This window comes from Oryzias latipes, chromosome 5 (assembly GCF_002234675.1).
Source record: "Oryzias latipes chromosome 5, ASM223467v1".
Taxonomy (NCBI): Eukaryota; Metazoa; Chordata; class Actinopteri; order Beloniformes; family Adrianichthyidae; genus Oryzias; species Oryzias latipes.
The window spans coordinates 15,504,221-15,518,905 of record NC_019863.2 but is presented as its reverse complement, the minus strand read 5'-3'; the positions used below and the strand labels follow the sequence as shown (position 1 = coordinate 15,518,905).

The following is a 14,685-nucleotide window of genomic DNA, read 5'->3' as shown; positions in this document are numbered from 1 at the left end:
AAACCGAGGCTGCGTATTCACACGCCACACCGCCAAAATTAACTGGACTTATCGAAAGTAGCTCGATTTTTGTACAATAAATCCAATTTTAAACCATAATAAAGTATTCTTTCGGCCTTTTAGCACTACATTCAAGTTTGTCCTGATAATTCATAACACATAATGTAGTCACAAAGAGGGACGCATTGTGTTTTCTTTTGTGTGTTGTAAAATGTTAGTCCTGACTCTGGTAATGTGGTGTTTCATTGTGTGTGTGAAGATGGAAGTCAGCGTGATGATGAAGCCAGGCTCAGAGGCATATAAGCGGCGGAGCATGCGCAGTGGCCACTTGTGCCATATTGGAATGAGGTCGTGAACGAAAGCGTGAAGCACGCGAGAAGCTGCACGAGGCACACCAGAAATAGGGGGCCTCAACTCTAAACAGTAATAGCTCCTCTCGTTGCCCTGACGACGGATTCAGCCACGTAAGTATCTTATTTTGAAAGGTCAAACCGGAACGTTGTGGTTCTTAGTCACGCTGACTTTAATATCACTGCGAGCGAGCAGGCGAAGAGGAACGGCATCTAAAAAACCTACTTGGAAAAACTACTTATCGGTAAGGGGTTATTTTTGCGACTAAATATTCACATAGTCCGTGTTGTTTGTCACAAACCGTTGCGTGTGTTTTGCACTGTGGTGGCGCATTCGTCTTTTTTCCCGTCTCTCAAAAAGATGAGTCGGCTTCGGTCGAGTGTAAGCGCCCTTATTGCTCGGCAGCCTGCTCCTATTGCTCAAGCCGTGACGTTCAGTAACTTGATTCGGATATAGGCGATCTCACCCAGCGTCTAAACACTCCCGATTGACCCCGTTAGATTCCTTCTTAAAGGTAATACTTTATTAGTTTGACACAATTGAAATTCGGCGTGTGTAATGTTGCGCGAAGTGTGAAAGTTAGTCCCTCTGCAAAGCCATTCATGGCCCATCTCTCTTTCTGAATGCTGCGGCTCTTCCGAAAAAAAGCGCAATCTAAAGCTAGATACACTTCAAGGACCGTGTGGAAATTTACAGTTATTTGGCCTTGAGTAACTCCTATTTTTTTTTAATAATGTCGAATTCTTACATAATGAAGGTTGCGCGACCCCGTCCGATTTTTTTTAAATCATTATTATTATTTTGTATGTGTCGATCAGTAAAACTAACTGCCGTCTTTTCCAAGTCGATCAGCTGTATGGTGCTGTGCGGGATTTACCTGGCGCCTGTCACACTGCACGCGGACTGATCGCAACCGTTCAATATTCCTCTGCACCTTAACTTCCCTATTGTGCAACTTGAGTGGGTCGCCGGCCGCGCGCTGTTTCAGTTGACGTCCCGCTCTACGCAAAAAAAAGAAGGAAAACAGCAACGCGGCAAGCGCGTGGGGTAGTTGTGTGGAAAGACGGCCATCGGTGCTCACTGTATGGAAAATATCTTCATGTTGAACGCTGTGCTTGGTCGGTACTTCTAGAAGGTTGGAGGACTTGGTGACTTCCCGTCCAGCTCTAATTTGATTGTCTTCATGCTTTTATTTTGGTGAATAATGCTGCTGGTAGTTGCAGTTATTTACATCTCACTGGGAGGTATCAGCTGCCTTTGTGGGGGCCACCTCTGCGCCTTCACTCATGTTCAGGACTTTCTTTCATATTATTGGCTTAAACAATAAAATGTAGTCTTTTATATATACAAAAAGTAGTTCCAGGCATTGGCACCAGTGTTTCTGATGAAATCAGAATGTTTACACAACATAAATCAAATTGAAATTGCAGCAATAACTCAAAAATAATGTCCTGTTAATTGCTTTTACACACAGCTTTTTCTTTTTTCTCCCCGAATTTCTTGACAATCGTTTCTATTTAGTGTGTCATTTTCAGAGAAATGCTTTTTGCAACAAACCAATCAATTCCAATATAAAATGCAACAATTCAACCAAACAAAGCCCAATTCATGTGACACCTAAAATTATTACTAAAAAGCTTTACAAAGATGAAACAAGATTGTAGAAGGCTGATAAATGGGCTTAATTATTCTGTAATATTGTCAGAAAAATGCCAGATCTATAAATATAAACGTAATAACATATTTTATTAGGCTTAAGGAAATCAAACTATGCCCAACCTGTTCTTTTCACTTCTGTGCAGCAAACACTAAAAAAAAAAGATTTTGCTTTATACTTTTTATAGAAAAACAGAACAGTGATGACAGGAATTGATCAAAGTAATGGGTGGTGTTGTGTGCTGTTGTGGCAGTCAGTCATTGTGCTCTCCATAAACCACAACTCTTTGTCTGAAATTGTTTAGGCTTCTTGAAGTGTGTTTTTCTTTGCTATCTAATTTTAGTCTGCTCACAGATCCTGCTGGTTGATCTCTTCCTTCTAACAGTTTTTCAACTACGATGATACCAATTTTGTTGCCAAGAAGATGTGGTTTAAAGAAAAAAAAAATGTAAACATTTATTTAAAAGCAGGGCTTTTTTGTTTTGTTTTTTAGCTTGTATCACCACTGTGTTGATATTTGAAATAACCTGTTCCTCCCGTAGGGGCAGCTTCACAGTTGCACTCTGAATTAAGGAATTATGCAATTATCTCATAAAAGCACATAACGGCATGCACGAAATGTGGGAAGATACTCAAAAGTGGAGAACCTTTTTTTTTTTTTCAAATCAGCTGGAGAGGTTTAGATATGACGAGGTTCTGTTTGGAAAAGCCTTCCTCCTTTCTAACTTTTTGAGTTCAGACAAGTTTTGCTTTTTAGAAAAACTTGGTGGCAAGTTGAGGGCTGATGATAACACGGCTGGATGAGTGCTTACATTTCGGGGCTTTTGTTGTTTGCGAGTGTTTATGCTTTAGCCTGGGTACATTTCGGCTTGGTTCTTTCTCTTTCAGGTTTCGTTCAGGTTCTCCGTTGGTGCAAGAACCTGAATTGTAGACTTCTGCTCACAGACCACTCGCTGTATATAGAGGAAGTTGATTTTCTTCCTGTCTGTCTTCACAAGCTGATGCAGCATTGATGCATTGAACTTTTGCAGAAATGCAACGACTAATGCGCTTCAGTTATAGTACATTGTGCACATTTGTTTTTACATAGACTGAGCCTGAGCACTTAAATACTGTATTCAAATAGCTGTGCAGCTTGACTTTTCAAACTCATAAAAAAGCCTTAAAACTAGTTAAGAACAGCCCTTTTGACTGTTTAAGAGTACAAAAAGTAATGGAAAATGTTCCCAATATGTTTAGATTTTCAATTATAGACTCATATTTAACTCGTACTCTCCAATTTTTAACTCTTTCTTCGTCATTTTTCCCCTCTGATGTGCCACCCCCCCACCTTCCACAATTTGCACAATAAAGCCCGCTGGTTTGTACGTTTAGGTCAGAGCGAAGGGGGAGAAAGGCAGAGGGAGTCTGGTGCAGGGTCGCGGGTGAAAGGCGGTGCTGATCCTGGCAGAGCACGGGGGTCGCAGAGACCGTCCACCGGTCAGGAGGGGTCAGCCTCTGATGGCGGCCCTCGTTTTAATAGAGATGTCAAATGTGACAAAGACGGCTCTGACAAGCTGGCTGAAAGGAGCGGTTTCCCTCGGCCCGCTCTCTGCCGCCCGTCACGCCCAGCTCTGCCTTCCTCTGCATTCACGTCGTCTCTCTTGTTGCTTTAACTTATTTCACCGACTTACTTCTACAATGCTATAGGTCAGTTGCATATGTCAAAGCTTTATTTGTGCGTCCGCATTCATAGCGAGGGCCATTTCAATCACTTCAGTGGCAAAAAAGGCATACATGCTTTATTTAAGAAAGAAAAAGATGCCTAGCAATGGCTTTGACATGTGAAAGTGAAGCTTGTGACATTATGACAGTATTGTGAAATCTTCGCCCACTGCACTCCATCTGTAGTGCTGAACCAATTAAAAAGACATGTTGAAGAAATATATTGCTGTTCAAGTTTTTATTTAGCAACAGTACCACAACTTGAATTCTGAAAGTTTTATTATGAAAAAAATCTTCAGTCTGTATTTCCACTCACTTGTGTTGCCAGATTTGGCTTTGTTCTGCTTTAGTTGTGATAGATTTCCAGGGAAAGCTCTGCTCACAGTTTCCATAGTTTTATGTGACTTTCTACCATGCAGTCTGCGTTTTTCATTGCTATAGCACTTGCAGCCTACCATAGATGCACAGCCAGTTAAATCCTTTTTTTTTTTTTTCCTCCATCTCCCCGATCAGTTCTTTGACCCGTGCTCATTCCCTCACTCTGGCTGGATAGCATCTCTCCTCGGCTTGCACTCTCCTAGTCTTGTCCTTGAGGGGGGCACCAGCATGAGCCAGGAAGGACTGGAGTCTGGTAAGACTGTTTTTAATGAGTAGTTGTGTACATTAGTGAGTGAAAGAGAGTAGGGGGAAAAATCTGTGTGTGTTTCAGATGGAGACTGTGCTCAGGACTCGGCTGACTTTATCTGGGATGACTATCTGGAGGAGACTGGATCTGTGTCTGTGCCTCATCACGCCTTCAAACATGTGGGTATTGACCTTCATGGACAATGCATGTTTCTGAGTCACCACATTTTAACCATAATCCATATATTTTTTGTACGAAATCCTAAATAACTTTAGGACATCTAATAATTAGTCTGACCTAAGTAGTCTTAGTATTGCTTTTCCTTTTCGGTACTCCCTGTAGGGGTTGCTATAGAGAATCCCTCCATGATGTGCTGTGACAACTTTGTAGTTTATCATTACTTTGTTTGGTTTCTGAAACTCAGGTGGACCAGGGCCTGCAGACGGGACTTACGCCTGGGATGAAGCTGGAGGTCTGTGTGCGCTCAGAGGTCGACAGCCCTTATTGGGTGGCCACTATCATCACCACATGTGGCCAGCTGCTGCTGCTGCGCTACGAAGGATGCCAGGATGACCGTCGCTCCGACTTCTGGTGTGACATCATGACGGCGGACCTCCACCCTTTGGGCTGGAGCCGGCATCACGGCAAGACCATGAGGGCCCCAGAGGGTGAGTCTGTTGCTCATTTTTGGTGTTTACTTGTTTTTGGTTGGGACAGCAGAAGAGCAAGTTGACAACATAAAGCTTGATTTGACTTAAATGAAAATCCACAATTGAAAAAAATAATCTTAGTTTAACCAATTTTAAAACCATTTTTATTTATTATCTTGTGTTTTGTCAGAGGTACGAGTTATAACTGAATGTTTAATGTGTTTTGCAACAAATATTTTCCTGCAATAAATCATGAAGAAGATGCAGAAGCATCTTTGACAGCATTAACTGCACTTGTGGCTCCAAAATCTCTAAAATAATTATCATAGTTTAATTTCAAATTCTAGTTTCAAGAACTAAAAACCTCTCCAGATTTCGCAAGAGTGGACTTTGACGAACTTTCAACCCAAAATATCAGGAATGAATTGGAGTGTCGTATAAAATGGTTGATATAAAAAATAACAGGCAGTAATCAAAGGACAAAGAGACCCTTTTGCATGGTGAGATACAGTAGTTTACAGTTTTAAGTAAATATCATCTTAGATTATTTTAACCACTTTGGCTCCAAAAATACCTCAATTTAGCATCTACTTAAAGCAAAAACGTGTAATTTTTCTTTTTTAACATTTGGAAATAAATTCAGGCATCAAAGGGTTAACATGAGTCACAATACATGACCTGTGCAAAAAAAAGAACAATAGAAAAGTAAGTAGCTTGAAGGACAAGAAGGCAGAGGCACAAGTCCTTAAGCGAGAAAGAGTCCTTTTAAATTTAGAAGCTAATCATCTCAGGTTCACTTTTTTTTAATATTGCATTTGTAATTTATGAAACTGTTGTAAAATGTTGTCCCTCATAATGAAATTATGAAACTTTAATTTTCTCATCACCTACAGTAGATAGAATAGCTAAAATATTGAGCTAATTTGAAGAACTGTTAGTTTTTCAGTTTAGCTATAAAAGGTCTGTTTGGGAGAAAAAAAAGAAGGTAAACACAGCTGTCTCTATCCTATTTTGTTGCTGTTGATAAAGTTAGGAGTGGTGAATATAGGGATAAGAGATATACTGTGGCATCTCAAGGACTCCCTGCTTGTTTTCTTAATAACCTTAATGCTGTATGCGAATCACCTTAGGGGTACGTGAGAAGAATGAAGACTGGGAAGCTCTGCTGGAAAAGGCCTTGGCTGAGGGGTGCAGCGCGCCTGCCAGCCTTCTGGAACTGGTAAGGCGTTAGAGTGGAGCAGTTGTCCTTCTTAGAATTAAGAAAAAACACGGTGTCTGGATGGCGAGCTGGCCTCCATCCATTTTTCTGTGAACTGGAAAGGAAGCCGATCAAAGTTTCCTCAACAGAATCACATTGCATACCAGGAAACTCTATCACTTATCTGGAGACATGTAAGTGGACAGTTGATGTTCGGATGGAACTATTGTTTTAAAGTGACAGAAAAATAAGTATTACATGCCTTTGGGAAAAAAATTTTTAACCCAGTTTGGTGGCATTTTATAACCAGTAGCAGGTCTGAAATGAAGTATTTAAAATTCAAATTTTGTTTTCTTCACCGAGGCTGCTAAAAGTAAACTCAGTGCGAGAACAGCTTGTGAAATTCTTTAAAATCTTCATTTAGTTTTCAGCCATTGTGCTTCCCTTCTGCCTCTTAGTCATGAGGGACATTTTCTGTAGTTCAAAATTCCTCTCCCGGCTGAGCGTGCGTTCACGTGTGTTTGTGAGTGCGCCGCGTCTCATTTACCCCTCCCCTCCAGCCCCAGCGTGGCAGAGACCCTGTGGAGCTTCTGTGCGCGGGTTGTTATGTGGAGCTCCAGGACAACGTTGACCCGGGGCTGGCCTGGGCCGCAGAGGTGGAGGAGAATGTTGGAGGGAGGCTCAAGCTGCGCCTCGTCGGCACAGAGGGCCTTCCAGACACACCAGCAACCCTCTGGCTCTTTTATCTCCACCCACGCCTTCACCCACCAGGCTGGGCCCAAGAGCACGGCTACACACTTAAACCTCCTTCAGGTCAGTTTCACTGACACGGGTCAAGGCTTTGTATGTAGAAAAAAAGCTGGGGGACTTGATTTCCTGTTTTTTTTTTTTGCAAAAAGTAATCAGCCACATTAGAAAAAATAAATGCACAAATCCGGTATGGGATGTTTAATGACCAACCAAACTAACATTGATCAGAGCTTGTTAGCTCATGTACTGAACTATTACTAAATTCCATACTTTTATTGCCAGTGCATTTATTATTTTACATGTGTCCTTTTTTCTTTTAGAAATGTATTAGTATTAGTATGTATTAGTATTTATCATATTCCAACGGTAACCACTAACGCACTACGGACAATAAAAATCTACTCATCTGAAATGTTCTGTCTTTTGTTGCTCCAGATCTGTTAGCTCTGCGGACGGATGAGGAGTGGGAGGAAGTGAGGCAGAGGATCTGTGACCTTCCTCAGGATGAAGCTTTGGTGGCAGAGTTAAGTAAGGTACGTCTACAACCGAGTGACTTGATGGCGCTGCACGTTGGTTTCCGATGTGATAGTGAAAGTGAAAGTTTGCATACATGTCAGCAAGCAGAGAGCGTGGCTTTTAAAAATGACTCAACACCACAGCGCTGTTGTTTTTCTCCCAGGAACAACCCATCATCGCTGCTCATTGTTTTAAGGAAGGGATGAAACTAGAGGCTGTTGACCCCACTGCACCTATTTCCATCAGGCCTGCTACTGTCACCAAGGTAACAGAATTTCTCATCAAATCTGTTTCTTCTTTAATGCAGTCACTTTCTTATCTGTTGTTTACTCCTCCTTCAGTTACACTTTCAGTCTTATTCACTAAATGGGAAATTTTCCATCCAGAAGGCAGGAGATCCATTTTACTCCAAGTACCGGTATTTAATCTTCTGCATTCTTTAGGTATACAACGATAAATACTTCTTGGTGACAATGGATGACCTTTGTGGTATTGAGGAGTCGGAGGGTTCAAGTCGGTCATTCCTGTGTCACAGAGACAGTCCTGGGATCTTCCCCACTCAGTGGAGTCTCAAAAATGGACTTCCCCTCAGCCCCCCACCAGGTTTGTTCCGTATGATCTATTTATTAATCAAAAGAAATTGGATATGATTCTGCCTTCCGTGTTTCCCCGGTGGATTCCGACCCGTCTTTTCCTTTTATTGTCTTATCATGAGTAGGATACCAGGGTCCAGATTTTGACTGGGCTGATTACCTGAAGCAGTGCGAGGCCGAGGCTGTTCCTCAACATTGCTTTCCAACTGTAAGTCAAAACATTTGTGGCTATCAATCAAATGATCGCCACAAATGCCTTCTACCTTGCCTCTGGTCAAAGACATGTGTGAAGTCGACACATAGGGGGAAATCCAACCTGCAATCTTCCAGTCAGAGGTTGGCCGCCCTACCACTGCATGTCTGTCTATTTTTTTTCTTTAATATTCACTGAGATGTTAACATTTCAATATTGACCTCTTCAAGTTGACAGTTAAGACTTGAATGTGAAAGACTATTTGTCTTTCCTTTCATTTTTTTGCAACCTGAAAGACATTTTAAAGGTTGTCTGCTCGTTTCCTCATCACAATTGATCGTCAACCAGAACTTTACCTGCTTTTAGCTTTTGCATTTTCATCTCTTCCTCTCTGGCAAGTCTTCTTACATCGAATTGTATGAAAATGTAAAAAGTACTGATGGGAAAAAAAGTGTTTCAGGTTTTGTAAATATGGCTAAGATTAATGTAAAAAGGATTTATAGAAACTTCTTAGAGAAGCTTTAAGTTGGGGAAATGCGAAAACCTTTAGTTTAGTAAGGATAATTCATTCAAAAAATTAATATGTACTTACTATAGTGATAATTGGAATAGAAAGGACAGTAAAGTCTTAAAACGCTGTTAGAAACTGTAAAGTCATGAAAACAAGGTTTTTTTTTTTGTTTTTTTTTTAAATAAATATCTTAAAACATAATCAAAATAGCTAGTTGCTTAAAATGATTTACTGGTATGTTTGTCTGTTTTTTTTATTCTATTCAAATTTAAACATTGTTCATGTTAATATTGTTATTGTTAAGGATCTTTTACAGCACGTTTATACTCATTTCAAAAGTTAAGGGTGGTGAAACTTTAATCTGTTGAATTATGCTGAAATTAATGGCTTGCCTTTAGATTTAAAAAAAAAAAGGTTCTTGCTTCCAAACTCCTGGCCTTTTAAAAATGGCTCCAGGATGTGTAAACTTTGGAGCCCAGCATGTATACTAGTTTTTTGAAACATTATCTAAAATTGTTAGTCATAAATTATGTGTTGTGGGAAAAATTGATTTCAGGCTTTCTAAGACATTTGCCAGATCCCAGCCTTGTAAGTAAGAATCCTCCTCCTCATCTGCTGCCATGTGAATCCAACCTTTCTGTTTTCCAGGAGCAAAGTGAACACAGCTTCAAAGAGGCCATGAAACTAGAGGCTGTCAACCTGCTGTCACCTGAGAACATTCATGTTGCAACAGTCACCAGGGTCAAAGGGCAATACATTTGGCTAAGTCTGGAAGGTGAGATTAGCTAATGACACTATGCTTTTTAGATTAACTGAAGAAAGTAAACAAAAGCTAGGAAGCGTCACTTTTATCTGTTTTTTTAAAGTACTTTAATTAGAAATTTATTAAATAAAATAAAAAAGCACAACCATCAATGTCATTATTTTAACCATTTTTATATGTAAAGACCCTCTCTGAGTTTTTAGCATGTTTTTGGCATTTTTCTCATGATGGCGTAAAAACGCCACTGGAAAAAGATCTAAATTGTGATGTGAGAAGTATGCTGAGCGGGCCAGGAGCTGCCTCCTCTGCTCTGGAACAGGGAGGGGAAGGGGGGTGGGGTTGCACCGCACCAACAATCGGGCCCACAACTCGGAGGCAAATTTCTAATGAACTACTGCCACTTTGCAGAAACTATGTTCCAGAAGACTCCTTTTTTTTTTCTTTTTAAAGGAGGAATTCTAGAACGTTCCAACCAGACTTATTTTTAACTGTTTCTGAACATATGGATGCAAAAATACCTATAACCACGAGTTCTCACCAGCATCAGAATAGAACTCACACAATTTTCACCTCAAGTTGCCAGGTATTGCAAGAAATATATTTAGCAGTTGTCCTTATATATCTATAGGTCTGAAGCAGCCGATGCCAGAGCTGATAGTTCACGTGGATTCCCTCGATATCTTTCCTGTCAGCTGGTGTGAGACAAACGGCTACCCACTGGTGTACCCCATCAAGCCTTCAGGTAAACGACTTCAGTGTATGCGCAGGAATTCTAACAGCTGTCTGATGACATTTAAATTGAACTTCACCCTGATGGGGGAATGAGATGTTATATGATTTCTAACATCAGTTTCAATGTTTTTCAGTTGAGAAGGAAAGAAAAGTTGCTGTTGTGCAGCCAGAGAAACAGTAAGTGTATTTAGCAGTAAAATATATGGACTGGTCTATCTCTTTAAATAAATGTCATCATCTGACTCTGTTTTCATTTCTGTACAGCAGAACTCCTCCCAAGTCTTCATCACCAGATGCTGTCAAGCAGCAGATGGCAAACCAGTCCGAGACAGGCGAGTACTCTCAAAGGAAGAGTTTTAAATCCTGATGTATTGGTGGAGTGTGTAATATGAAGGAGGTTCACTTTTTGTTTTTAAATCTGGTGTTATGAAAATATTCAGGGCAGGGAAATGGGAAATATTGCTGCCCCAAGATCTACTTCAACCACCGGTGCTTCTCAGGCCCTTATCTGAACAAGGGACGCATTGCTGAGCTGCCTCAATTCATCGGCCCTGGAAACTGTGTTCTTGTTCTCAAGGAGGTGAGACAGATCATCCTTTTTTTTTTTTTTTATATTGACTCCTACTGTTAATGACTGCGTCGTCTGCCATTTAGTATTATGCAAATAATTCCTAAAAATGAATATATTGCTTTCATTCTCCTTAATATCTTTTTCTGCAAATATTGAAATCTTGAGACACTGTGGATGATTGGATCAGCTGTAATTGTCAGACACAGTGTCAGTTTATTGCCTCTGCTCCATAATTCAGCAACTCCTGGTTTCTTCCTGTCTGGCTCAGACCATTTTTTGTTTGGGTTAAAGTATATCTCTGTTTAACGGGTGGCCCGGCATTTCCTATTAGCAGCCCTCAGGGTTCTCGAGCTGTACTTGTTTCCCTGCTACAAAACCCTGAATTCAAATGAAGTTATCAGGTTTCTGCTGTGCTTTATATACAACTGATATGTTGGATCAGGTGGGCTGGAACAGGTAACAAGTGTATGTTGCAAGTCTGGAAGGCCTGATGCCTACAACTCGAAGAGAAATGCAAATTATTTTCCCATTATTTTATTTAAATTTAGCAAATAGAAAGTCTAAGATAGTACAAGCACTTCTACAATAATAATGTAATCTGATTAAGTAATTCAGTAACAAAAGTTCTTTCTTTTTTTAAAGGAGGGGAGAATTGGCCTGTCTAGTATTGTCTTTCATTAAAGGAGCGGCACAAAAAACGCATGTGCCTTAAAATGTACTTGATCAGAAAGCTTTCACTACGTAAAAGATGGGAAAAGGATTTTTTCATGTTCAGAATCAAGGCCAGAATACTTTTACAAAATAAGAGCAACTCCATCTAATTCATCTTTTGTATTCAGGTGTTGACTCTACTAATAAACTCGGCATACAAGCCGAGCCGCGTGCTGAGAGAACTGCAGCTGGATCAGGAGAGCCGCTGGCAAGGCCATGGAGAAACACTCAAAGCAAAGTGAGACTTACCTCTTTAGAGTACTTGAAGCAGAAATAAAAACTTTATTTGCACAATTAAATCTTTGTCAGGCTCCTGCTGTTTTAAGAGATATCTTATAAGAGTACACATGAACGATAGGGAACTCACTCCAATAAGATTAAAGACAGGTTACCCCTTTTTTTTTTTTTCATTAAGTAATTGGAATTTATTTAGAAATATTTTCTTTACTAAACTTAATTTCTTTTCAAACATCAGATACAAGGGAAAGAGTTACAGAGCAACAGTGGAAATTGTCCGGACTGCAGATCGAGTGGCAGACTTCTGCAGGAAAACCTGCATAAAACTGGAGTGCTGCCCAAATCTGTTTGGACCTCGCATGGTGCTGGAGCACTGTTCGGAGAACTGCTCTGTCCTTACCAAGACCAAATACAGTGGGTGACTTTACAAAACGTCAGATAAGTCTTAGAAAGGAGTTGTTGTATTATCTGTGCCCATTTTCATGATGAAACATACGAAATATGGCTACACATTTTTATAATACTAAAGTTACTTTATTCATAATATTATTACTACAATCATTTGAATTTTAAAAAAATTATGTAGGTCATTTCATGGATGATTATAGATTTGCTTTTACTTGTTTATTTATCTATGGGCATATCTATTAGTAATTTTCTTCAGAAATAGTTAAATAGTTTTGTATTTTTTATCAGTAATAATTTCAAAATACTTAAATCGTCTGTAGTCAGCAAACTTTTGTGTGTGTGTGTGTGTGTGTGTGTTTTTTTTACCAGCTTATTACTATGGAAAGAAAAAATGTAAACGTGTTGGGCGTCCACCTGGGGGCCACACCAATTTGGAGGCTGGCGTAAAGAGGAAAGGGCGTAGGAAAAAGAGGAGAAAACAGCTCTTCGTCCATAAGAAGAGACGTTCTTCAGCCTCTGTAGACAATACGCCTGCGGGATCTCCACTGGTAAGATGCATGTGATTAGGGTTGTCAATTCAGCTTAGTGGATTTTAAAGATTACTGTTCTCATTTTTGACTTGCAGGGCAGTGGAGAAGAGGAAGATTTGGATGAAGACGACTCCCTGAGTGATGATTCTGGCTCTGAGATGCAGGATGATCTTCAGGATGACTCTGAGCAGTCAGCTGGAAAGTCTCAACCAACCACACCTTCTCCCTCACCACCAGCAACGCCCAGGCCTTCACGCAGACGCCGGAAACCTTGTTCGCCCTCGTTCTCTGATGATGAGAATCACCCTCCTTCACCGAAGGTAGCATTACTCTCTGTCACTGTCTTCTGCTGGAATGAAGCAGAAGAGGTGTCCATTGAGACTTGAGCTTAATGCATGAAATATTTAGGTTTCTCGCTTACCTGTTAGAACCTATTGTGTTTGACTAAGCTCATCTTTGTTTCTGTAGACGTCAAAACTTGAGCCTCCTCAGAAACTGTGTTTGGACACCAGCCCACTGGAGTGGAGTGTTGCTGATGTGGTCCGCTTTATCAGGACCACAGACTGCGCACCTCTGGCAAAGATTTTCTTGGATCAGGTTAGAAATATTTTGACTGACCAGGCATAGAGACTAGCTTGTTAAGAGTGGAGGCAATATGTGGGAACATGTCTTATCCAAAATGTTTGTGTTTGCAGGAGATTGATGGACAAGCACTGCTGCTGTTGAATCTCCCAACAGTCCAGGAATGCATGGACCTGAAGCTGGGACCAGCCATAAAGCTGTGCCACCACATTGAGAGGGTCAAACTGGCATTTTATCAGCAGTTTGCTACATAGTTGATGGGGAATAACATAGGGCATGGCAACATCCTGTTCTGTGTATTACCCATATAAAAAGAGAAACATATACTCCAACTGTGACTTCTCTAACATTGGATATCTTCTAGAGTCCTGTGTGTTTTACATCCACAGTCCACCGTGGACTTGCATGATGTAAAGAAGATTTAGACCCTTTGAGAAAAAGGAGTTTAGAAGATGAGGATCAAAACATTTTATGTGCTCTCAAGAGATGGTGCCAGAATAAATTGTTAGAGGGGAAAATAACGACTGTTTGAAGGCATATATTAAAGAATATACCCCTTATTCATTCCAGAGTGTTTCAAAGTAAAATCCTAAAGTTTTGAAGAACTTGTTTTTTTGATGAACAAACTAGGATTACTGTTGTTGATTTTTTGGCCATTTACAAATCCCAGCCTGACTCACAAATCTTATAATGGAAGAGTTCCCAAAGCTTGTCATCCTGCACAGGAGAATATTTGACTTTTTTTTAACTGATATTTACCCTTGTGGATTATTTTGAAAAGTAGCTGGATTATTTTTTAATTTTGTTGTTGTTTTGGACCAACTTTAAATTTTTGTGTTATATTACTAAAGGTTTTCTTGATGCATGCAGATATCTTTAGAAAAAGTATGGACATAAAAAAAAAAGAATCCTGTCTTTTTTGTAAAAGAACGAGTAAAAGAGATCAATTCTTGTGCAGTGAATGAACCAGACGTAGCATTTAATTGGTACTATAGATGCCTAAAATAAAAAAGCAAAAGCAACTATTTTACAATTTAAAACAGTTATGCATAATGCATTAAAAATGTCAAAATTGTTTAAAATTACTAACTAGATATATATCTATATATAGACATCTATATATCTATATATAGATATATAGATATCTATATATAGATATCTATATATCTATATATATATATAGATATAGATATATATATATATATATATATATATATATCTCAAGAGACTAAACTGCGCTCCTCTAAAGTATATAAACAGTACCATGAGGATTCTGTAATAGAAGCACAAGTGAAACCATGCACTGTTTTACAGTACGTCCAGATGCATATTTGTACATATTGTAAATAATCAAATGTCTAACAGTGCAACAGGGTAATTTTGAATATATATATATATATATA

At 39.7% G+C, this 14,685-nt stretch overlaps 1 protein-coding gene across 3 annotated transcripts; it reads left to right on the top strand.

Annotated features, from left to right (window-relative positions):
- Positions 1-349: 349 nt before the first annotated feature.
- On the top strand, positions 350-13,620 carry sfmbt1 (Scm like with four mbt domains 1). 3 transcript variants are annotated; one of them, XM_023954986.1, is made up of 21 exons: positions 350-464; positions 4,226-4,343; positions 4,422-4,516; positions 4,762-5,005; positions 6,118-6,206; positions 6,746-6,998; positions 7,371-7,468; positions 7,615-7,716; positions 7,895-8,054; positions 8,170-8,252; positions 9,397-9,523; positions 10,140-10,253; positions 10,378-10,420; positions 10,508-10,575; positions 10,684-10,823; positions 11,654-11,763; positions 12,001-12,176; positions 12,540-12,718; positions 12,796-13,020; positions 13,169-13,297; positions 13,396-13,620. In XM_023954986.1, the coding sequence occupies exons 2-21, from the start codon at positions 4,319-4,321 to the stop codon at positions 13,534-13,536; spliced, it is 2,601 nt and encodes an 866-aa protein (XP_023810754.1). In that variant the 5' UTR covers positions 350-464; positions 4,226-4,318; the 3' UTR covers positions 13,537-13,620. The 3 variants fall into 3 exon arrangements, with proteins under 3 accessions (XP_023810754.1, XP_023810755.1, XP_023810753.1); XM_023954987.1 differs by lacking the exon at positions 350-464 and adding an exon at positions 483-595 and having other exon boundaries at positions 10,511-10,575; XM_023954985.1 differs by lacking the exon at positions 350-464 and adding an exon at positions 483-595.
- Positions 13,621-14,685: the final 1,065 nt, after the last annotated feature.

Coding starts and splice junctions, on each gene's coding strand:
- sfmbt1 (XM_023954986.1), top strand. CDS start 4,319: ATGAGCCAGGAAGGACTGGAGTCTG. Junction 9,524..10,139: donor CATTTGGCTAAGTCTGGAAG/GTGAGATTAGCT, acceptor ATATATCTATAG/GTCTGAAGCAGCCGATGCCA. Junction 10,254..10,377: donor GTACCCCATCAAGCCTTCAG/GTAAACGACTTC, acceptor AATGTTTTTCAG/TTGAGAAGGAAAGAAAAGTT.